At 38.6% G+C, this 25,904-nt stretch overlaps 2 protein-coding genes across 2 annotated transcripts in view; both read right to left on the bottom strand.

Moving 5' to 3' along the window:
• The window catches only part of ZC3H13 (zinc finger CCCH-type containing 13), a 91,930-nt gene extending 87,490 nt beyond the window's left edge, over window positions 1–4,440 (bottom strand). The window contains exon 1 of the mRNA XM_065896021.1: window positions 4,109–4,440. The gene's annotated coding sequence lies outside the window, so the exon portion shown is untranslated. The remainder of the gene's footprint in view (window positions 1–4,108) is intronic.
• Window positions 4,441–5,108: 668 nt separating this feature from the next.
• CPB2 (carboxypeptidase B2) overlaps window positions 5,109–25,904 on the bottom strand; it is a 38,526-nt gene continuing 17,730 nt past the window's right edge. Inside the window, exons 5-11 of the mRNA XM_065895893.1 lie at window positions 24,578–24,679; window positions 22,159–22,263; window positions 19,932–20,042; window positions 17,149–17,242; window positions 12,168–12,370; window positions 9,348–9,435; window positions 5,109–5,454 (exon numbers count right to left, since the gene is read on the bottom strand). Coding sequence (XP_065751965.1) covers window positions 5,270–5,454; window positions 9,348–9,435; window positions 12,168–12,370; window positions 17,149–17,242; window positions 19,932–20,042; window positions 22,159–22,263; window positions 24,578–24,679 — 888 coding nt within the window. The 3' untranslated portion in view covers window positions 5,109–5,269. The remainder of the gene's footprint in view (window positions 5,455–9,347; window positions 9,436–12,167; window positions 12,371–17,148; window positions 17,243–19,931; window positions 20,043–22,158; window positions 22,264–24,577; window positions 24,680–25,904) is intronic.

Here is a 25,904-nt window from a genome sequence, read left to right as displayed (position 1 = left end):
TTTTTATAATTTATAACTAAGATTCGATAAGAAGTAAACATGTAACAAAATATATGGAAAAAGAACAAAAACAAAATTTTAAAGTCTCATTATCTGTTACTATAAAAACATACAGGTGTACATTGAAATCCTCATTCATTAATTCAATTTTAAAAACATTTATTAATAAACTTAAAAATGAATGTGTTTTAAAAGTTTCTTATTAGTTATTATTAGTTATCTACAACTTGGGAAACAGGCACACCATCCCACCACACTGCATCAAGACAAGTAACCCTAAGCTTACATTTTTCCTTCCACTATCAGTGGAAATGGTCTGCCCCCAAAATCTCTATCCCCAACATGCCCCTACTCCGAACACACCCTCCCTCCTCCAAAAAAAATCAACAGTAGTGTTTTGCACAACTGGGGCAACAAGCTATTTATTATTATACTTGAAACACTGGTCATATCTCTTTTCTTGTCTTTCTGAGGGCTCCAGGTATTATTAACTCTACTGTTTCTCTTCCCCACCTATAATCTGTTGTTTGAATCAGCACTCCTCTCCTCCTCTGACCTACCGCTGGAAAGCAGGGTCTCACAGCTTCTCTCCCATCCTAGATCCCTAACATAAGCTTTGAAGACTTCAAAGGGTTTGGACTGCGACAGACAATCAAGTGAGGACTAATGATCCAATCTTATCCCTTTACTTGTATTCTTGACACTAAAAAAGTTCCTTCCAACAGAGACAAAGTAGCTTTTACAGGTGACATCAAGAACTACAAGATTCACCTACATAGTGATTATCCCAGGAGTTTTACTTCTGCTACTGTTGAGTCTTCCAACTTAGGGAAGAACAGCAATGAAGTAAAGACGTATTCTCTTTTCTTAGAGAGTCCAACAGTGTCAGACCTTGGCCTAAAATGACACTGAGTTTGAGGACCAGGTCTAGGTTACAGGGAGGTCCTAGACAGGAAAAAAGAAGAAAGAAAAAAAACCCTGAGGCAATAAAAGAAAAAGTAGAAATTGAACTTTTCTAATTGACAGAAACAGAAATTCTTCTGATCATCTATCTAGGAACTTCTATCAGCAGTCAACAAATTATCTAAATATTATTATGAAACATTTATGATTTTTGCACAGATAAAATGCCTTATGCCTGCAAATACAAAATATAATATTTTAAATCCCATTTTTCTAAATATATACACATAACCTACAATACACGAGGAAAACATTTGCTCATATATATTAACTTAAAACTATGTTACCATCTAATATGATGATTAGAATTTTCACTCTAAAAATTTGGGCCCAAAGAGAAAGATAAACCACAAAAGAAAAAATGTAGATTTGAATGAGAGGAGGAAAAGTTTTTCAATTAATATCTGAACAGGCTTCAATAAGAAGTAAATGCTTCAAACTATAAGAGAAAAATTAGAAACAATAAGAAAAATGTAAATATTAAAGTCTTCCCTATCTCAGAGACTTTGGAGGCTTTCCCTCAGTTTTCAATTTATTCTTTAGTTTTAAGTAACCCTCACACTCCCACTCACATTATCATGCCTTTCCCAAACACGAGCATTATTAGCAAAGCCAGAGTGACAGGGGTAAAAGTCTGTTGAGTTATTCTCCTATGTCTCCTCTCCATTTGTAGAGTAAATAAATATCAGAAGTTTTAATATTTTTTCAACTGAAAAAGAAAATGAAGGGAATTCCCTGGCAGTTCAGCGGTTAGGACTCTGAGCTCTCACTGCCAAGGGCCCAGGTTCGATCCCTGGTCAGAGGAACTAAGATCCCACAAGCCGCGTGGCATAAAGAAAATGAAAAACATGGGAAACAAAGTTTAAATCTATTAAGACACAACAAAAAGTCTTAATAAACGGGAAATGTCCTCCTTCCCCCGGAAACTTACAAATATCACAATGTACTCATAGCTTCATGCTATAAATATGACTGAGAAGGGAGAGACACAGGGGCCTCTTTTTAAATTATTTCTGAATCCTGATTACTAAAATCTTGTCAATAAAACTTATTAGTTCTAGTATTCTCACTGCAATCCACAATTACATCTTTTTGAGTTCTCATCTTCCGGTAGCATAAATGAAAGCATAAACCACTTTAATCTGGATAAGTAGCACCATAATATTAGGAAACTGTGAAATAACTAAGCAATTAAAGCTACATAATTACTGGTACTAACTGGTAGGAGAATAAATCTCTATCCACTGGCATCCTAAAATTAAAAGTGTTATATTAAAAATAAGACCTCTTCATATTTATATTTCTTAGTTTTGAAAGAAAAACAGTTAAGTTTATTTGTTGCATAGTGTGAGAGAATTTTTTCTTAACATAAGAAAAAAAGAACTTTCTTGAACAATCTTGCCAATTGCTTATATGTAGATAGACTAAAACAATTTCAAACTGAATTCAAAACAGAATCGTCAGCACTAAACTGACTACACAGGTGTGAGGAAGGCAATATTGTAGCATTGTGCAGAAAATACATTTTGTTAAAAAGACTATGCAGGGAGAATATCCCATGCTGGCAACTACTATAATGTGAAGTAAACAGAACTGCAACATACAAAACGACCAAAAAAAGAATAGAAGACACTTTATATATACCAACACCAGTTAACATTTCAACTGCTACTAAATATCTGCTGAAAAAGCTCCAACTCAACTCTACATGAAAAGCAGAGTGGGGTTTGGGGGAGGTAGGAAAGACTAAAATTTACTGAAAACCAGTTCTATAAATAAATGTTAAACAACTGCTTTCTATATGTAAATGTCAGTGCATATTACAAGTTAACACCGATAACTTATTAAATGTTTGATAACTTGTACAGAAAGTAAAATAGCATCCACCTGTGGGATTTTAGTTTTAATTTATAATTATGAAAATCAGATAAATTTGCATATCTTAAAATATGCAATCAATGTTCATTTCGAATCACCGATAGTTAGGAAGCGCGTAAGAGGCATGCACCTGAAAAAACTAGGTCCTCCCAGATTCCCACAGTAAAAGTCTTAGTTTCACAATACAACTATTTTTAGACACAAATTGCTACATACCTGCACCTACATTCTTAGTCTCTTTGCGAAACTGTCATGTTATAATCGAAATATTTCATTAAATTCTAAATTATTCGAAAATCTAGAGATATGTCCACAAAACTGTCCAAAACATTGTCGCTTAGGTTCTAACGTCAGTAATTTCAAACACTGCAGAACCAGACTCCGATAACCGGCACCACATACATACGCATGTATTGTACTGCATAAGCATTTGGATCTACTCCAACAGTATTTTTGGCAAAACTTTGAAAACTTGAGGTGTGAAGATTTTTCCAAACTTTTAAATTATTTCTTCAAAACAATCAAAAACCTGAAGAGGTTGCGTACGCCCATAATTTTCAAAGTAGTTCAAATTATCTGAAAACCTCGGGATACAACCGAATGGCTCGACACTACGCTCCACAAACAAGATCCTACCGATATCATTCACGTGATATCGACTCTGAATAATTTTCCAGCCACATAAATTATTTTAAGCTATTTAGAAAGAGACAATGCCAAACATCAGAGCCTCTCCTTTCATTCACCTTTCCGGGTTTCTGACAGATAGTTGCCAAAAGTTAACTACCTAGGGACTGTGAAGATAAAAGTAGCACTCCTCAACTCCGAGCACCTGCGTCGTAATCACTGCCGGGAAATAACCAAGACCAAATATAACCAAAAGTAAGATACCTTTCCCTAACGGGTCTGGAATGTGTAAAGAGGGAGCTTCTCAATCTAAGACCATACTCCGGCACCCTTCCATCTCATACCAATGCGAATACCGCGCAAGAGTTCCCAGGCTCACATCAAATGGTAGTGACCCAGCAAGGCCTCCAGTCTGAATCCACTTGCCCCCTTAGGCAAACTCGCCAGAATCAGAACCAGGGCGAGAAACCAGTCAGGAGCACAGGGATCTATTGCAGAGTTAAGGGTGGAACGCTCAAGGAGAGCTCAAAATTCCGGCGTGACCCAAGCAGGGATGGAAGACAAGCGGGGCCTCCCCATCCCGGGCCCACCCAACGCCTTTCCCCCGGTACCCACGCCAATTCACGGAGTTCAAACTTACCTCCTCGCTGAGCTCCTTTCGCAAGCGCAGCCCGGAGGTGGCACCGCCGCCGCCGCCGCTCCAAGGAGCGGGGGAGGCGACTCTCTGTCCCCGCGCCTGGCCCCGGGAAGACGACAGCGAGAAGGAGGTGCGCGCGGCTCCCGGGAACCTGTCCTCGGCTACCGAGGGACTCCGGGATGGCTGGGGAGCGGAACCCGCCTGCCGCTTCGCCAGGGTCAAGCGAGCCTGGGACGTAGGAAAAAAAGGAACGAAGAGAGACTGGAGAGTAAGAAAAGACAAGGAAAACACTATCAGGCCGCTAAGAGGATCGCCTCAAAATGCCGCCGGAAGTCAAGAGCTCGCCCTGTTCCTCTGTAGACCGAGGCAGCTTCCGGCTGCCAGATTAGTCGTCAGCGCGTATGCGCCGCCCCTTTGTGGACGCGCCCCCTGGGCGTAACGTCGCTTCCTAGGCGTGCTGTCGAAATCAAAAAACCTGTGCCTAACGAGCTAGCCCTGGAAAAGAAACCGGGAACCCGGGAGAGATAAAATTCCCAATTAACAGTGGATTTAAGAGAAAGCGTCTTCTACTTTTATTACATAATTTCTTACAATAGACAGCTGTTGTGAATATGCAAAAATGCCACGTTTGTTGTCGAAGATAACTGCATTCATTCGCTCAACGTTTTTATTGAGCAGCTGAACTGGAGTGACAGGCGATATTTGTCCTGCTTTTCACACTCCTCTGCTTTCTCGGCCATCGTCTATTACAGTGGAGCAAACGGAATGCACGGGTGTGTTTTTAAAGGCGTTAGCAGAAACTTACTGTAAATTTGGAGCAGAAATCTTTAATGTACTTGTGACAGCCTTTCCTTTTTTTGTTCAGGATGCAATGCTCTGCATGAAAGTAGGTATTACAATTGCTTGAGATGTCTAGTCAAATGTCGCGAATCAAAGAAAAAAATCAGTACCTAGCCTCTCAAAAAAAAAAAAAAGGAAAAAGAAATGTGAACCCTTGTCTGCCTTAATTTTAAGGTAGCATTTATTTTGTTCTTTGACAAAACCAAGGAATGGGAAAACCTTTTATGAAAACTGATAAAACTTAAAAAGAAACTGGTACAAAGATTTGGTTTGGCTGGAATCAGTAAATTAAAATGTGGGAACAGAGTGAAAAAATCAAGGGCATTAAACATTCCTGATGACATGCCAAGCTATTTTAGAGACAGCAGCGAAAGCTTCTGTACAAGTGGGTTTGATGTAACTCTCTGGCAGCAAGAATCCATATCTGCCTGTATCTCGAAGTTCAATTGTAAACGAATATTTGATGCCCAAGTCATGGATCCAGTCATCCGAACCTCCAGGAGCTAGATCTACAAAAAGAAATAAGAAATTACTTTTTGAAATACAGATGTTTCAAGTTAACTAACAAGATGGGATTTTTTTCCCTAAAAATGAAAATAGTTTTGCTTTTTTCTGATTATTAAATAATCTAAGTTTGTGGAAGAAAATAAGAGATTGAAGGAAAGCAGGTTAAGGAAGAAAATAAAAATTACCCATATAACCCTACCAAGGAGTGATGGTCACCATTTATATTCTAGTGCTTTCTTTTTCAGTGCATACTTTAACATAATATTTTTCCTACATAAATAAGATCATTCTATACAAGCTATTCAGGAACATTCCTAAACATAATCTATCCTGGCCAGCTTTATGTATTAATGAGTTCAAATCTACCTTATCATTTTTTTTCTTTAATTTTTGGCTGCATTGGGTCTTCCTTGCTGCGCGCGGGCTTTCTCTAGTTGCGGTGTGCAGGCTTCTCACTGCAGTGGCTTCTCTTGTTGCAGAGCATGGGCTCTAGGCACGCTGGCTTCAGTAGTTGTGGCACATGGTCTCAGTAGTTGTGGCGTACAGGCTTAGCTGTTCCGTGGCTTGTGGGATCTTCCCGCACCAGGGCTCGAACGCATAACCCCTGCATTGGCAGGTGGATTCTTGACCACTGCACCACCAGGGAAGCCCTACCTTATCATTTTTAATGATCTCATAGCGTTGCTCTGTAAAGCTGGATGTAATTAATTTTAATAATTATTTATTTGGAGAGCTGCACGTTGTGCTGTTGTGCTGCACGTTGCCAAATAGCCTTCAAAAGAATTGAACTAATTTATACCTCCATTAGCAGGGTATGAATGAATATGCCCATGCTCCATTCCCATACCATCCATGTGAATTATACATTTCTGGCAATTTTGTGGGTGAAAAATAATATCAAATTGTCTTTATGTTAGATTATCAGTGAATTGAACATTTTTTTGGTATATTTATTGACCATCTTTATATTTTTATCAATTGTCTTTGCTCAGTTTTCTTCTTGATTCATTTTATAGATTACTTATAAAAGCAGCATTAGTGTTATTAGCCCTGTGTAATATGTGGAGAATTTTTTTTTCTTATTTGGTCATTTAGGCTTCAACTTGGTTTATGGCAGTGTTTTTATGTTAAAATATTTTATGTATCTGGAATTTATTTTGGAGAAAGACATGTTAGTAATCTAAGTACAATTTTTTTCTAAGTAACTCACCAGTTTTTCCAACCCTATTAATTGAACAATGTCTAACATTCTTAACTGTTTGAAATGCCTTCTTTATGAGATTCTAGATCTTATATATCTGAGTGTCTTTCTGTACTCACTATTCCCTTCTAATGATGTCACTTCCAGGCTCAGTTCCTTTACATTGAACCTTCTTGTTTATCCATAATTGCTTCTTTGTGTCTTTATAATTAGTATAATTAAAACAAAAAACCCCTGCAACTATGACAGGTTTATAATGTGTTTTAATACATGGTTGGAGCAAATTCTCTTTTATTAATCTTATTTTTCAGAATTTTACAAGCTCTTCTACCAAATGTATTCTTTCAAATGAAGTTCAAAGTCATTTAAGTGTTCATTGGGACTGCATTAAATATACAAACTAATTTAGAATGACTAGCACTTTTTTTTGTATTGCTTTTCCACTCAAAACCATAGTGGGTTTCTCCTTTTATTTGTCTTCATTTATGTACACCAGTAAAGTTTTCTAGGTTTTTCATAGAGATCATATGGATTTGTGTGCGCACATATATACATTTAACAATGAATCTATATATGTATGTATGTATCTATATGTACACGTCTGCATGTGTATACATGTATATTGGGGGGGGCAGTAGGATCTTTTTTCCATTTTACTTTCTTCCTGATTGTTTTTGGTATATGAGTAAGTTATAGATTCGTTTATATTTAGTTCATAGTCAGCCACCTTACTCAACTCTTTGTTACTCTATTTTTGTGTTTTCCAGGTAGACACTCATATAATATGCAAAGTGATCATTTTTCCTCCTTCCAATACCTATACTTGAATTAATGACAAAGGTGTTTACTGAAGCACTGTTTATACTGAAGTATTGAAAAATATCCATCAACAGTGGATTAGTTGTTATTCATTCAGCAAATATTTCTGATAGCTATTATTAATATCTGGCATTTATTCTTCCAGAATTTTTTTTATACTTATGTACACGTGCGCACGCATGCGCGCGCGCGCGCACACACACACACACACACACACACACACAGATTTGTATTGAATGAATGCATGCCTGGAGATGGAATGATTTCGTCAAAACAAGAAGTTGCTCTAGAAGTGCCTCCAGCCCTGAGGCACTATGGTCATGCTTTGGGGAACAACAGGAGAGAGAGGATGGGAATCAAGAAAGCTCTGAATTATGAAAGGAAGTTGTGACCCAGAGCAAGGACCTGGGTCAGCAAAGGCAGAGATAGACCAGTGACAGCAAGAGACAGAGACACCACGTGGACCAATCTGGCCTCAGTTTGTCCTGAGATAATTTGGGATGATTGAGGAGGAAAAGGAAGATTCTGGACTTTCTACTAATAGACCTTTGGTGCTCAAGTAATTTACTGAAAATAATATGGATGTGATTATTAATATGAATGTGTTTTTATCCCCCTATAAATCATACCTGTTAAAGGAAACTCTGGGACTTGGCACATATTATCTCAAAGCCTCTTCACATGCCATTTCCTCTCCCTGGTTTTTTCCCACACCTTTGTTTGGCAGCCACTTACTGGGTAGGTCTCCCAGACATGTCACCTACCTAGGAAGACCTTTCCAGGCCACCTGAGCTAAGCTGCCTCTCTCTCAGGCAGTCATTTTCAAACCTATACGCTAATATTATGTTGTTCACTTATCAATGGGATTACACTATATTTTACTATTTAATTGTTTACATCGGAGATTGGCGAACTTTTTCTGTGAAGGACCAGATAATTAATATTTTAGGCTTTGAGGGCCACATAGTCTATGTCAGAACTACTCAACTCCACTGTCCTGAAAGCTATATAGACAATATGCAAATGAATGAGTGTGGCTGTGTTTGAATAAAGCTTTATTTGTGGACACTGAAATTTGAATTTTACGTAATTTTCGCATGTCACAAAATCTTATTCTTCTTTTGGTTTTCTTCAACCATTTAAGAAATGGAAAAACCATTCTTAGCTTACAGGCTATCCAAAAACAAGCAGTGGGCTGGATTTGGCCTATGGGTTATAGTTCGCTGACACCTTGTTACATGCTTATTTTCTGTTTCTCTTCTCCCATCTCCCCTTCCAGTTTCAAAAACAGCAAAATTGTCTGTTATCCCACTGTGGATACAAAGGAGTCCCTCAACAAATATCTCCCAGCAGAAATTAATTTAAAATATTTGTTAAGAGCTTGCCACACACATGTTCCATCAGTGTGATACAAACAAAGGACATTCAACTGTAGTGTGCCGTGAGCTATACTCTTGGACACAGGTTGCCACTAAAAAAGCATCTAATGTAAATGGTATTCCTAGATTTGTACAGTGTTCAACCTGCACAACCTTACATGGTGGCCCTGGGCATCTTAAACATTCTTTTGACCCTTTATGACTTTTTCTGTCTCACTCAACTAGTGTGATACCAATTCTATAATCCCTACTCTATAGCACTGAGCATAATTTCTTAAGTATCATTTTGGTTTCTTTTTAGTATATTTATGTATTAATATAGCCTTGTTCAGTACTGTCATAGCTATCATGCTTCCAATTTTGTTATAATCCAATTGTTTTACATGGGACCATGTTTAAAGATTCCACTTAGAAAAATTAAATCCACACAGAAAAACCAAACACAAATTTCCTTAGTACCTCACAGTCCCCTAAGATCTTAAGAAGAAATACTTACATAAACTTTCTGAACCACTGCCATGTGTATATCTGGTATTTTTATTAGTATTTTCAATAGCATGGACTGCTTCACTGGCCACTAGAGACTGAAATCAATAAGATATGGAATTTCAGTTAATGTACAGCTTTAAAACAAGACAGGTAGCAGTTTCTTAAAAAAACACAAAAACCCAATCATATATTTATTCAATCAAACTGTATATATGAAGAAATAGAGAGCAGAATGGTTGTTGCCAGGGGCTGGGGGTGGTGGAGGGAGGAGAATGTGGAGATGCTGGTCAAAGGATACAAACTTCCAGTTATAAGACGAGTAAGTTCTGAGAATCTAAAATACAGCCTGGTGACTATAGCTAACAATACTGTATTATATACTTGAAAGTTGCTAAGAGAGTAGATTTTAAGTGTTCTCACCACAAAGAAAGAAACTAATTATGTGAGGTGACGAACGTGTTAATTAACTTTGTTGTGGTAATCATTTCACAATATATACGTGTATCAAATCGTCACATTGTACACCTTGTACTTACACAATGTTATGTCAATTAATTATATCTCAATAGAGCCGGGGTGTGGGGAGAATTGTATATATGAAAAAATCTGCATTTATCCAAGAGATAAATTGAGAAGAATAAATTAACTTTTAAAAATGTTTTTCTCTTTACGGAAATCACAGTTGGGTGGCTTTAGACACAGACTCTTCCAATATATTGAAATTTTATTTAAGTTGCAGAAAAAATAATTCTCATACGCCTTCTTTAGGAATTCATTTATTTCGTAAAACAAAGTATATGTAACAAAATTATACTGTAAAACAAAGTCTAACTATATTTCAAAGGCAAACAGCTAGACAAAATCGTCACCAAACTTTAAAACCAGCTTCTCTAAACGATACACGTATGTCAGCAATGTATGATTCCCTCCTCATTCTTCTCACAAACTCTATTTCCTTTTCGTGTAAAATGTCTAATACCGCCCAAAGCCTCATCAAATAAAACAGTTTACATCCCTGGTGTGCTGCAGGATAGTAACAAAGTCCCCTGTTCCACTATTTTTGTTTCTAGCTTATGCAGATCTTTTCTGAAATTGGCACTACATCATGGTATTCACTGTCCCTCCCTTGAAGGACCTGAGGAATATCAGTGGATATGATGTTGTGCCATTCCTCTGCTCAAAAGTTTTAACGGAACCCCCCCCCCCATCTACGGAATAAAATGTAAATTGATTCTGACATTCAGACTAGGTGACCTCTCCTTCACAGGCTGACCTCATCTACTTTCTGAGGGATCAACTTCCTTTTTTTGACCCTACATTCCCCTGAACATACTTCCTGTGGGGAGAACCTTGGTCTCAGCTTAGAAAGTCTTCCCCTCCGGGTCCACTTACAGAAATCCTATCTTTCAGTATCTGGCTGGAATTGTGCCTGTTCCTTCACTTCACTGGCGCTTTTATCATTCCTTTTTCTTTACAGTATGTCACACCTTAATAGATTATAAGCCCTCTGGACAGGGACTTTATCCCCTCACTTATCTGTTTCCTTCTGAATGAATTAATGAGGCCACTCCTAGTTATCCAGTCAGAAGTGAGTTGTACCATCTGTGTCACTTACTTAGTAGTTACTATACCTTACAGTACAGCTATCTGTAACAATTGCTAATGGCTGAGCTCCCTAACCATTTCATATTCTCTTAAAGGGCAGGGTCCTACCTGATGCTTCTTTCAATGTCCATCAACACAGTATTTTACACATAATAACTCTCAACAAACACTTGTGATGATAGTAATCCAAAAATAATTCAAAATCACACTAAGTCTATTTCCAGATCATGATGAATATCCTCTCACTTCTTCAAAGATAACACCAATAAAGGAACTTTCCTTAAAAGTTTTCCCTTGAGAGGAAAAAGGAATCATAAGTATCAAGGATGTTTCTGTTTTAAATGAGTTATTCTTAGCAACTGCAAATAACTTTATATTTGTCATCAGGAATTGCTAGCCCCTAATGTGGCTATAGTTTATTCTGTTAAGAGAACCAGATCAAAACAAGTCAATAAGAAACAAACCAGTACATAAAGATCAGACCTTGGGCAAGAAGTGGACTGTTGCCATAGCACTTCCATTGTCTAGAGAGCATCTGGGATGAGGATTTGTCCAAACCTAGCCACAATCCATCAAGAACCCTTGCATCCTTTGCCATTAACCCAAGCATAGAATATCTGGGACCAAAAAGTGATGAGGGGGTAGCCAACTGCGAGTCCTCTTTGAACTCACTGTATCATCCACTGCATTCCACAAAAGGAGGGAGGTCTTGCCTCAATGCTGAAATTGGAGTTGCTTTTAATAGGACCAAACCCCTGCAAGTTAGGAAGGTCAGTGTATAAACAATTCCCAATGCTAGTATCAAATCGATAAGTATTGTGCTAAGACTTGATCTGTGGCGGGCTGTTGTAGAAAGCTAGCACCTACAAACAGACCAATAATTCCAGAAAGCCTTGTCCTTGTCCTTGTTCATATGGCTTCATATGTAGATTAGGTCAAGGTAGACTGGTTCCCTCCTGAGGTTCCAAGAGCTAGTCTGACATTTTCCTAGAGAGCCCCTCTGCTCGACGGAAGTTCATGTCCTCAAAATAAGGCTCAGTCCTTTACAATCTCTCAATGAACCCTGACCTAGGGTGACTCTCAGAAATGTTAGATCAAGATATAAAGCATCTATTCCCCTTTGTCCTCTACAGAACATTTTTCCCCACAGTTTTTGATTCCTGAACTATGTATTGTTTTACTTCTGAAATGCTAATGAGAAAATTAATTAAGCGGCACTTACTAGTTCCTCGTGGTCTTTGCTTTTGCTTCTGCTATAGGAATATGGAAACACTATCTTCTGGGAGTATGAATGCATGCTGACATAAGCTTTAATGTGGTTGATATTTCTTCTCAGGAAATCAGCCACTGCCTTCACTTCTGGTTCCGACTCAGGGTAAAGTCCACAGTAGGTTTCCGAGCACGAGAAACTCGAGGCACCTTCCTCTGTAGTGAAATTGATGGAGTGGAATCATAAGTAGATATGCAACCTATTGTAATTTGTGATCTCCCTGACCATGTATTCTCCTAATATATAGGGTGTAACATTTTTAGATAAATGGATTCACTCGAGCTCTGTAAAGAACATATTTCTAATGTCCCCTAAATGTTGTTTATGTTTATTTTGAATTCCAATATTTACATGCCCTCATAGCAAGCCATCCAACAGCTGCTGCCTGAGGGCAGCCATCTTGCAGCCCCGAGAAAGTGGCTAAGAGAGTCTCAGAAATGGCAGCTCTGCCTCCAAACTTGTGGTTACAAGAGAAAAATAAACCCCATTTTCTTTCATCATTGTAAGTTTGGTTTTTCTGATATGTGTAGCTTAAAAATCACTAATTAATCCAGCCCATAAAAGTCTCATTTGAGAACTCAGAATATGTAAGTCTGCCTTCAGTGCTACTTCTAACTTGCTAAAGTGGTTTAGTAAGTAAAACGGAATGGCGATATTTGGTGCTAGACTGATATGTGTTCATTCGTTTGAGAAATTATACGAAACATCACTTCGGATGGTAGCCTGACTCCCATCACTTCTCTCCTCTGTACGTAATTCACAGCGGTAGAGCCCCAGGGAGCCACCTCTGACCCAGAAAGATTCTTCCCTCCTGGAAACCGTTTATTAGCCCCAATTTGGGTCCCTCACTTGTCTTTTGCCATTCGGAATCCCTCCACTGATAACTTGAAATCAAGATGCAGATTCTAGTTTCAGTCAAGCGACTCTCTTGAAAACAAAGAAGATAACAGCAATAACATCACCAGCTGACATCCAAAGAACACAAGCTATCTGTCAGGAACTCTGCTAAGACTTACAGGCGATATCTCATTTAATCTTTACGGCAAACCTGTGAAGTCAATGCTCTTATTTTAGGAGACTCAAATTGGGCACCATTGGTGATAACCATTCTTTACAATAAGAGGCTATGTATCATATTGTTAATTACCCCATCACTTGATTTCAATCTTGTCTTTGCCATTTAATAGCTATATGGCTTGGGTAATTTTTTTTAACCAATAAGTCAAAAGTTGATGTAATCTAAATTAGTCCTTTATAGGAATAAATAACGGTAATGAAAGATGAGGCCTTAAATTGGACACTACTTTTAGACTTCCATTATAAGGACTGTTTGGAATCCCCATTCTATGCAATATCAACAGAACTTCTGTGGCCCGGCAGGAAATCTGAATACCCATATGCTCTCTGGCTTCCCAAAGCAACCAAGCAAGACAAATTCTTTTCACTCAATGGGAATTTTACATTTTACAAAACACGTGTGGCACAAGAGGGGCATCTGGCACTGTCAACTCTTAACATGTTGGAAGTTTTCCTTTCAAATATATTTCTGTTTTATTTTATTTTTTTAAAGTGCCAGTAAGGCACCGCCAATTGTTAAGACAACAGTAATTTTTAAAAGTTCTAGTCTTCTATTTTGGCGTTTAAGCTGTTTATCACTCACCTGCATTTCAATCAATCTTCTAGAGTGATTGAGAAAGAGTAGAATTATTGGGCATGCCCTAAGAGGCAAGTCAATCTTGATTTTTTTAAACTTATCTATACCTCAATTTCCTTATCTACTAAATGGATAAATTATAAAATGCTTTTCCCAGTGCTGGCATATACTGAGTGTTTAATAACTTGTTTATCAGCATTATCATCATCATTGTCGTCACATGGATTGGGACACAGAGAAGGCCAGTGTGCATTGCAGAGATGAGGTGGGGAAAGAAAGGAGCCATTGAGCTCCCTATAGTGCCTCAGGCCCAGTTCTAGTCTGTTTCCGAAGTCTGCCTGCATCCTAGTCCTTGGGTTCCATGGGCTACTCCATGATCCTTATTATCCTTACAGAGCCTGCCTTTCTCTCTTTTTATTTTTTTTTTTTGCGGTACGCGGGCCTCTCACTGTCGTGGCCTCTCCCATTGCGGAGCACAGGCTCTGGACGCGCAGGCTCAGCGGCCATGGCTCACAGGCCCAGCCGCTCCGCGGCATGTGGGATCCTCCCGGACCGGGGCACGAACCCGTGTCCCCTGCATCGGCAGGCGGACTCTCAACCACTGCGCCACTAAGGAAGCCCAGGTAATGCTAGTTTTACCACGAAAAACATTAAGTAAAATAGAGCAGCAAAAGAGCTTGCGGATGAAAGAAGCTCCAAAAGGGAACTGATAACTGAAGAGTGATTGTCAGACTTAGAAGAATTTCAACAAACTTGGAGTTAGTCGGCCTGGCTTTATATCCCAGCTCTGCCACTTCCTAGCTCTGTGCTCTTGAGCAAGGGACTTAACCTTTTAAAGTCTGGGTTTCTTCATCTATGATGTGTAGATAATGAAACTCACGGGATGGAATATATAAACCGCCCAGCACTTAGCAACTGTCAGCTCTATTTATTCAGAGGTCTTTTATATTAGTTGCTGTTTCTCTGGCTCCCTGCCCAATTATCACTGCTGTGGCAGTCTTTACACCTCAGTGGGCACTTTTTTTTTTAACATCTTTATTGGAGTATAATTGCTTTACAATGGTGTGTTAGGTTCTGCTTTATAACAAAGTGAATCAGTTATACATACACGTATGTTCCCATATCTCTTCCCTCTTGCACCTCCCTCCCTCCCACCCTCCCTATCCCACCCCTCTAGGTGGTCACAAAGCACCGAGCTGATCTCCCTGTGCTAGGCGGCTGCTTCCCACTAGCTATCTATTTTACGTTTGGTAGTGTATATATGTCCATGCCACTCTCTCACTTTGTCACAGCTTACCCTTCCCCCTCCCCATATCCTCAAGTCCATTCTCTAGTAGGTCTGTGTCTTTATTCCCGTCTTATCCCTAGGTTCTTCATGACCTTTTTTTTTTCCCTTAGATTCCATATATATGTGTTAGCATACTGTATTTGTTTTTCTCTTTCTGACTTACTTCACTCTGTATGACAGACTCTAGGTCCATCCACCTCACTACAAATAACTCAATTTCGTTTCCTTTTATGGCTGAGTAATATTCCATTGTATATATGTGCCACGTCTTCTTTATCCATTCGTCTGTTGATGGACACTTAGGTTGCTTCCATGTCCTGGCTATTGTAAATAGAGCTGCAATGAACATTTTGGTACATGACTCTTTTTGAATTATGGTTTTCTCAGGGTATATGCCCAGTAGTGGGATTGCTGGGTCGTATGGTAGTTCTATCTTTAGTTTTTTAAGGAACCTCCATATTGTTCTCCATAGTGGCTGTATCAATTTACATTCCCACCAACAGTGCAGGAGTGTTCCCTTCTCTCCACACCCTCTCCAGCATTTATTGTTTCTAGATTTTTTTGATGATGGCCATTCTGACCGGTGTGAGATGATATCTCATTGTAGTTTTGATTTGCATTTCTCTAATGATTAATGATCTCCAAAGAAGATATACAGATTGCCAACAAACACATGAAAGAATGCTCAGTGGGCACTTTTACTGAATAATCTTAACAACGGCCTCTTACGAAGAAACCACTAAGTGATTCCCTTTAGCCTGAGGCAGGATCAACTGTTCTTTCCTCTGTTTACTTACTTTATCTGTAGCTCTCTTAAAACAACAAATTTCATGCACATGTTCATTTGAATAGCTTTCAGAGACCCCTCAGTGTGTCAGGTACTGCACTAGGTAATGGATAGTGGTCACTGCCCTCATGGGGTTTCTGACTTACAGGAAGGAGGAAATGAAGAGAAAAGGTAAGTACTCGACCGAAAAGTTTTCATATCTACTTTGGGATAATGATGAAATGTTCAAAATCATGAATTTTCACTTCTTTTTTTAAAAGGAAATACAGAAGATCATGTACCTAGGACTGTGTAGAGTAAAGGAATGGGAGGAAGAGGATGTTTCTGTGGTTTCAGTAGCTGTGCTCCCTTGTTGTTACATGCTCCCACCTCCAAAAATATGGCTGATTCCAGCTCAGTCGTTAAGTTTAGTGTTGCTTTGTAGTCGTTTCTTAAATGTAGTAACTATGAAACATAGTGAGGGGGTGGTGAACTAACACCTACCTCCTTGAGAGCAGACAATATCCCCAAATGCCTAAATCAGTGTTCACTGAGTGTCTTAACTCATTGGAATCAAGGAACAAGGAGCTCCCACGGTGCTGGACACAAGTTTCTCTTTACGATATTCATGAAAGAAAGAACTTAAGAAAGTGAATAGTGAATACAAAACAAAATGTTCTGGGAATTCCAGGATGGTCCATTGGTTAGGACTCCACACTTCCACTGCAGGGGGCATGGGTTCAATCCCTGGTTGGGGAACTAAGATCCCACAAGCCAAAGGGAAAAAAAACCCACTAAATGTTTTGCAGCACTATAGAAGTCAATATTTTCCAAAGCAATTGAAAATAGGAGGTACTCACCCAACCCTAGCCTTTGATATCCTCATAATGAATGCTATTTGATGATGAAAGTAGGAAATTTAGTGGTCACTTCCTTATGATTTCAGAGAAATAGAATTTTAGAATTTTGAAGTTAGAAGGGACCTTAAAGAACTAATCCAACTTCCTTCTTTAAAGGTATGGATATGGCAGGGAGGAACAGGGTAAGGGTGTTTTGCTGATCTGAGTCAAACTTCATAGCACTACGTTTAACCAAAAAGTTTCTTATCTAAATTATCTTCTGATTCAGATAGGCCTCCCCTCTAATCAGTTTGAATTAATGAGCTTTTAGGAATACCACCTTTTGAATGAAGAGACATTTGTTAGAAATAAAGCAAACAACCTACCACACCAGTGTTTGGAGGCAAAGTTCCTGTTCAGGTCTGTTCCAATGCAAGAATTGTTTTCATGAAAAGAACGGTTCTTTCTCCACATTCGATTCTAAATAAACAAAACACAGGTAACCAGGGCAGCCATGTTTGCAGTTCAGGAAAGACACGACTTTTAAAGCCTAAGTGGACAGTGTTGTGTTTCTCTCCTTCAACTCCATCTCTTTATCCTGTCACTGTCTTCACAGTACTTCTTGCATAGCCCCTGTTCTATCCAGGTCTCAGCTGGGTTCACTCAAACTTGAATCACCTGAAATGGTGATATTTCATGAGCTTTGACCTATACAAAAAAACCATTTCATTTGGTTTTGCTAGGCTGCTTGCTGGCCTTCTTATTTGGCCTTGTTTCCTTTAATTTTATGCATTGTCATTTTAAGTTCCTTCTGTGAAAAGTAAAATAACTTGGTGTTTCAACTCAAATTAAAACTATGAGTCATTTTTTTAATTGAAATGTGTTTGACATATAACATTGCACAAATTTAAGGTGTTCAACATGTTGATTTGATACATTTACATATTGTAATATGATTGCCATTTGGGGGATAGCACCTCTATCATGTCACATAAATTATCATCTCTTTTTTGTGGTGGGAATAATTAAGATCAAGTCTTTTAGCAAGCTTGATGATTATAATACAAAATTGTTGAGTCATGAGTTTCCATGCTCTCTTTAGATTGAATTCAACACTCACTTAAAACCTATAGGAGGGGCTTCCCTGGTGGCGCGGTGGTTGAGAGTGCACCTGCAGATGCAGGGGACGCGGGTTCGTGCCCCGGTCCGGGAAGATCCCACGTGCCGCGGAGCGGCTGGGCCCGTGAGCCATGGCCGCTGGGCCTGCGCATCCGGAGCCTGTGCTCTGCAGCGGGAGAGGCCACAGTGGTGAGAGGCCCACATACCGCAAAAAAAACACAAAAAAACCTTTAGGAGGCAGAGCTGTGCAGACACCTCTAGCCTGATGGCTCCTTTGATTGTACTGATTCAACTCTGGTTTTTAAACGTAATGCAAATACTCCATTGGGTTCTTGGGGTAATCCGGGAATTTGATCATGTAAACAGTTGCACAGACTTTGTTTTAAGTTCTGGGTTGGGATGACATGGCACACTTTTCCCTATTCCACCAACACTTTTGCCAAGCCTCCCAGTCTGCTTCCAACCCCAGACCTGTGACTCTGGTAGCAACAGTTGTTCTGAGGAAATCAAGTTCTCATACTTCAGGGACTAATTGGTGGAGTTAAGATACAAAGGACAGTTGGGGAGTAAGAATATCTAAAAGGTGGCTGAATTCCACTGTGATTCCAGTGAAGGCATAAATTCATTGTAATAGCAACCTACAAATGTGACCATTTATTGAACACCAATTTTGTGTTAGGTACTATACTAGGTATTTCTCATTTACTTAGTTCAGGGTTTGCTCACTCCTACGGACAAACGTTTTACTCACAGTATTTGTCTTCCCTGAGATGACTTTTTCATCAATCTCCTTCACTATTCCTATCTCTTCTGCTTAAATTACCCTCTACATAAAATAATTCCTGTATAATTCCTATGTATCTAATCACTGCAATCATTCTCATTCCCCTTAGTGTTTGTATGTGCTATTCAAGTAGGTTTTTCATATATGTTCAACTATGTTTTCACGTGCCTCACATTAAATTAGGAAGGACTGTACTTCATATGGTTTGAGTAATTTTACATGAATCATGATGTTGATGGATTAGAAATAGTAATGGTTTCCAGTACAGACGAGACGGACCATGATATTCATACTTACGTTCATGATTGAGTTAAAGGGTACTAGGATTAAATTCGCATATTGGTTAGAACGCAATTCTGCTACAATGCACGTTCGGTTAGAATGCTGTTCTAATTCTTGTAATTCATGATTTTACAATCAAAATACCATTCAAACGATTCCTAGTAAGAATGAATGGATGTAGGTACTGCACATCAAGGTAGCTAACATCACAAAAAGAGATACAGCCAGACATTGTGCACCTCCTGTTGGGAGAACATACTATCACAATGAAGTAGTTTTGCCAAAAACGTCAAACCTGAATCTTATAAAGCTTCTGGAATCCAAATATCAAGTTTTAGAAAATACAGAGGACAAAGAAACATGGCAAAGCAATTAGCAAATCCAGACAACAGGAAGCTCTTTTCTTCAATGAAAAAATTGCAAGGAAATAGAGGAAAAGAGAGATGGAGAGAGAATCTACAGATTAAAATAAAAATAAAAGCTATAAACCAATCACAATATATTAGCCTATTTGGATCCTGAACCAAAGAAATAAACTTTTTAAAAAGTTATGATACAATTGGAAATTTAAACACTGCTTGGAAATCTTATGCTAGTAAATAATTATTGTTCATTTTTAGGTATAATTGTACCATTATTTTTTTAAGACCTCTTTTAGAGAGGCATACTGAAATATTTATTGATGATATGGTATCTGAGATTTGCTTCAAAATAATATGGGTAAGATAGAAGGGAGTTGGGGATATAGATGAGAAAAGATTGGCTAAAAAAAAAAAAAAGATTGGCTGTGAGTTGATTGGCTGTGTGATGGGTACATAGGAGTTTACCATACAATTATTCCCACTCATATATGTTTGAACTTTTCCATAATGAAGTAAAAAAATTTTTTCATAATAAAACCATTATGCCAAGGTCCAGGATTCTATAAATAATTCAGCCTATGTATCCTGTATCCTCTATTTTGTTTTCTTTACCATCACCTACCTTTTTCCATGTGTAGTCATAACCATCCACGTTAACCACTGGCATAACATAGAAATCCATGTGCCTCAGAAGACTGGTAGGCAGATTTTCTTGCCCATGGAAACGAATTACCTACAAATTAAACCAAGTATATTTGATGATATATCTTTTATGTCCTTCTAAACTTAGTCTGTGTCTTCTTCTTTAACTGAGGTATAATTAACATATAATCCTTGAACAACACAGGTTTGAACTGTGTGGGTCCACTTGTATGCAGATTTTTTTCAGATTTTTATAGTACTGCATGATCTGCAGCTCATTGAATCCACAGATGCAGAACTGCGGATATGGAGGGCTGACTGTAAAGTTATACATGGATTTTCAAGCGTAGGGAGGGTTGGCACCCCTCACCCCTGCATTGTTCAAGGGTCAACTGTATTAATTTAAGGTGTATAATATAATGATTCAAAATTTGTCTATATAGTGAAGTGATCACCACACTAAGTCTAGTTAATATCCATCTAGTTAACATCCACTAAACTTAGTCTATTTTTTATTTAAAAAATTTTGAGATGTTTAGAGTGAGGGCTGTTTAGAGTGAGGGCTGAAATATAGCCTATACTCTGTGTGTCAAGCCCTACCTTCATGTGTGGTTGCAGCTGAAATCCCAGAGGAAGGGGTGCCTAGCTTTTAACAGCTTTATTGAGATATAATTCACATGCCAGAAAATTCACCATTTTTAAGTGCACAATTCAGTGGATTTTATATCACAGAGGTATGCAACCATCACCACTCTCTGATTGTAGAATATTTTTATCACCCCGCCGACCAACACCAAAAACCAAAAACCCTTTAGCCATTAGGAATTACCCCCCTTCTCCTTTCTCCTCTTCCTCCACCCTGGCAACCACTAATCAACTTTCTGTCTCTGTGGATTTGCCCATTCTGGACATTTCATGTAAGTGGAATAATAAAATATATGGCCTTTTGTGTCTGGCTTCTATCACTTAGCATAATGTTTTCAAGATTCATCCATGTTGAATCAGTACTTCATTCCTTTTCATTGCTGAATGGTATTCCATTGTAAGGATATACCACATTTTATTTATCCACTCATAAGTTGATGGATGTTTGGATTGTTTCCACTTTTTGACTTATGAATAATGTTGCTTTGAACATTTGTAAACATACGTGTTCAAGTCTCTTGGCTATACACCTAGGAGTGGAATTGCAGGGTCAAATGGTAACTCTATGCTTAAACTTTTGAGGAACTGCCAAACCATTTTCTAAAGTGTCCGCACCTTTTTGTGATCCCAACAGCAATGGATGAGAGTTCCAATTTTTCCACACTCTTACCAATATTTGCTATTATCTGTCTTTTTAAAATTTTAGCCATCCTGGTGGGTATGAAGTGGTATCTCATTGTGGTTTTGATTCATATTTCCCTAATGACTAATGATGTTGAGCATCTTTTCATAATGCTTATTGGCTATTTGTATACCTTCTTTGGAGAATTGTCCTTTCAGATATTTTGCCCATTCAAAATTGTCTTTTACTTGTCTTCTTACTGTTTATTTGTAAAAGTTATTTATATATCTTGGATATGAGTCCCCGATCATATATATGATTTGCAAACATTTTCTGAACGGTTTTCATTTATTATAGAGGTTTACAGTCATTATAATTTTTACTTTTATGGTGTACTCTTTGTCTCATATATGGATTTTTTGATGCCGAGGCCTTCTTCGGGGACAAAATTCCCCATTATGATATATGGGATAATACGATCTTCTCTGTAATGTTGCTTTATGTTCAATTTCTAAGGGTAGAATGTGGCAAAAGATATCTGCATAATTCAAATCAAAAGAAAAAAATTCATTGGGACTCAATTCCAATAATTGCTTCAGTTCTTTCCTTTACTTAGGAAACATACCACAATGGCATACTATTTCTTAATTATGTTCCAGTGTTTAGCACCAGCCAGAAATGCAGAAAGGATAAGACAGACAATCTTTAGTGTAATTTAAATGCTTAAAGTCTTGGTTCTCAAACTTGATATGCATAAAAGTCACCTGAGAAGATTGTGAAGATTGTAGATACCCAAGTCTCACCTCCAGACATTTTAAGTCACGAATTCTAGGATGTGACCTGGGAAAATGCATCTAATAAACAGGCCAGATGATTCTGACGCAAGTGGTCTTAGGCCACATATTGGGAAACTCTGGCTTAAGAGAATGTGAATACTTACAGAGGCTATGAACCACAAGCAGAAAGCAGGGGAGATCCACTCTCTGGCATGGATTCCACAGTCAATCCACATGGCACTTTTGGCCCTTTGTTCTTTCCTAGAAACCTGCACAGAGAAAATCAAAAAACAGTAATAAGACGCTTCAGGATAATAACTTCCATATATATAGTGCTTCTACTTAATCCTTTTAGCAAATCTATGAAATACGTATTATTCTCTGCATGCCTTTGAGAATTCTCAAGGGAAATTAAAAGCTGGTGTAATTTAAGGATAGTAGCTAAGGTCACATAGCTGGTGAGGGTTGGGACTGAGGTCTGAAGCCAGGACTCGATTTAAAACTCTTTTTTCTTTAACTTTTATTTTTTTTAATGTTTAAAATTTTTTATTGAAGTTGATTTAGTCTTGTGTAAAGCTCTTTTTATTCCCTCACAATCCCCTTGCGATACCAGAGCTGCATGAGGTGGGTGTAGAAGTAGACAGCAGAGAACTAGTGTTTCAGGCCATACCTTCACACTCTAGTTAGAATTAAGTGGTTATGTGTTGGGTACACAGCTTTCTGTGGGAGGGGTGGGACAGAGAAAGGCTTGGGAGAGGAAAGCCAGTGGTCCAAGATAAACTTGGATTCCCTCACCATTTTCCCCGGGTGCACACTCTTAATGTCTAGATTATTTCCCTATGTCACCCCAAAATAAGCACACATCTAGCTTCACGCCAATTTATTACCACCAGGTCTGGGGACAGGGGCCTCATTTTGATTTACCATCTGGGGGACTAGTGGAGCTGCCAGCTTTCTGGAATAAGGACTCCCCACCTTTCCTCCATGATAGGCTTTGATGTCTTCAGAAGAATTCTCAAAAACGCCTCCAAACAAAATGAATCATAATTCATTTGCTTTTAAATATTAGTTAGACACACATGTTAGAGTATGGAGGGAAGAGAGAAGAGTGTTGCAAACTCAAACAAATATGTGGGGTTGGAATTCCAAAACAAGAAAAAGAGAGAGTTCGATTTTTAAACTGCCATCTACGTCACTCAGGGAGGTTCTTCTTAACTAACCCGGGGCTCGTGATATCCAATAAGAAGGCAAGTGAGAAAGTCAAATGGCTTTGGCCACAAAGGGTCAAATTGTACAAAGAGGAGAACTACCCAGCTGATTTAATCCATTCAGTGTAAAAGAAATCCTGAGTTGTCTGCACTAGTTGCCTTACTCGACCTTCTGTTTGTGCTGAGCAAATTCTCTTGGTTAGGGTTAGGGTTTAAAACTCTTGGTGCCGGTCCTGACGCTGGGAAGATGGAGGAATCCCAGAGACTCACATGATGTGCACATCCTTGGTTGAGTACGATTGGGAGTAATGCATGCAGAAAGCATGGTTCTCCAACATGTACATTAGGTCCCAGAAACACAAGTTCCAAAGAGTACACACAACACGGCTGAAAGTAAATGTCATGGGTGGGTAGGCCATGATTACGTGGATCCAGTCTGGTTGACCAACTCGGCTGCCAAGAGGACCCAATTTTCCTATGTCTGCCTTGAGTGTGCACTGCAAGTTCTTGTCAGAACAGATGAAAACCCAGAAATCCTGAGTCAAAATCTTATCTTTGGATGATCGAAGAGGCCCACCTATCACAATTTAGATAATGTTGGGAAACTATGTATAAATTAAATGTTCCTAAATCGGATGTATTTTTCCAATGATTAAATTGTTTTCCAGAGCTTCTTTTTCATTTATTTTTATTTTTTTTCTTCGGGGGAAAGAGTGGTTAAAAAAACAGAACTGCTGAATTAGAAATTAACAGGCAGGAATTAGTTTAGTTTCACGGCTCCCAATATTCTTCCTGTGGCCACATTCACTGACTTTACTAAGGCCAATTTATTCAACTGAAAATAAAGAACCAGACAGGTGGTGACTGAAGCAAAAGCTATCATATCAGCCCTGCTGCCCCAAATCCCAGCATTGCCCTGGTTCCTATCCTTTCCTAAGTTTCGCTGTTCAACTCTTTCTTTGGTTCTAAAAACTGTATCAATGTCAATATTTGTTCAATCACAGATTCCCCTACTCTTTTTTTTTTTTTGCCTAAGTCAGTTAGTCAGAGGTGGTGGTGTTAATAAAACAGGATTTGAAATTTAATCTAGACCACTCCCCTCATTTTATGAAGGTAGGCATTAAAGCCCAGGAAGGTTAAATGGCTTATCTATGTCACAGAGTTGATACTGTTAGACCAACACTACATTAGTAAAGGAAAAAAATTTTAAGGTAATAACCAATCCCTAAATAGCTGGATATTAAAGTTGAGGAACACTTATAACACACATATTTCCAGAACTCAAAAAAAAAAAAATCCAAGTAATAACAAGCACTGCTGGAGAATTAACACATCCCCCAAAGTTGAAAGGTCAACGACTCTTCACACAACATACCTTTAAAACATAAAGTGGGTACTTCTCGTATGAGGATCCAATGTGGATTTTTTCAACCATATCAGGATACCACTCAGTCATAACTTCTATCCAAGAATAGATCTATCAGAGCAGAAACCAGCAGTCACAGAGCAAGTTCAAAGCATTTTCCTGACAAAGGAAACAGACCACTTCTTCGAGGAAGGGCAATCCCTCGAAAACACTTGTATGTGGAGAGAATGAGGGACTAAAACACTTGGGGTAGGGTGTTTCTTCTGCTGTTTAGAAAAATCAATAAAACTAAAGTTTTGAAAAATATCAAGGTTTAGGGAAAAAGTACTAAGAAACTTACAACAAATTAGGAAAAGATAATCTTCAAAGCAGCGCTCCTTATTTTTAAAGGCTCATCACATTGAATCCCTGCCTCTGTGCATGAAATCCTCTTTACCATTCAAGAGTTCATTTCTATACGGAATTTAAAAAAAAATATCCACTTTTCAAGAGTAACCTAAGGAAGTCCTGGGCGCTGTCTTTGAACAGGATAAATCGAGGTGCCATTATTTCTTACTGAAGACCTGTGCACTTACAACAAAATCTGTGAAAGGATGAGAAGCAAAGGGGAAAACAATCTGGAGAAGAAAAATTTCTCTTCTACCCAGGGAAGGAGTTTGATTCTGGACCTCTCTCCTGGGTGGAAGTCTAGTGGTCTGTCATTCTGTCAAGATTATAATAGAAAGAAAAAACAAAAATGTCTGGGTCTGATTTTAGGCTAGTGCCCACCTGAAAGCAGGCATTGAATGATGGAGCCTGGCCACGTTTAATGTAGACTAACTTCTCAGGAGCGAGTTTTAAACTTTTACACCTTCTGCAGTGGGAATGACCAATCCAATGGCCTTATCTCTGGGAACTTTTCTAGAGGTAATTTCAAATAGCAATCCTAGCTGATGGGAATGTGAGCACCGTTTGCCCTTGGATCCTCTTAGAGGAACATAACTAGGGTGAGTGGTATGTGGGAGTGGTTGCCTTGTGCCAAGAGTTCAGATGCTCCTGGAAGGCCTACCTGCTGCCAAGTACCTGTGCTGTCAGTGTCTGAGGTGCCGGAAATTTAACTATCAGGATTTCCTCATTGGGCCTCTGTTTACTGTGTTACTCCTCGAAGGCATGCATACACCTGAGAGAACTACTACATCAAACTATTTTGTGTTACAGCATTGATGGTTCAGTAGATTTCCTCCAACAGGGAGGCTGTATAATATAAAGGCAGCTTTACGGAAAACTTTATTCATTTCACAATCTGCGGTAATGATGGTCACATCCTTTGAATAACTCTCTTCTTTTGCCATTTAAG

Source organism: Phocoena phocoena, chromosome 18 (assembly GCF_963924675.1).
Source record: "Phocoena phocoena chromosome 18, mPhoPho1.1, whole genome shotgun sequence".
NCBI lineage: Eukaryota > Metazoa > Chordata > Mammalia > Artiodactyla > Phocoenidae > Phocoena > Phocoena phocoena.
This window is presented reverse-complemented; position numbering and strand designations above follow the sequence as displayed.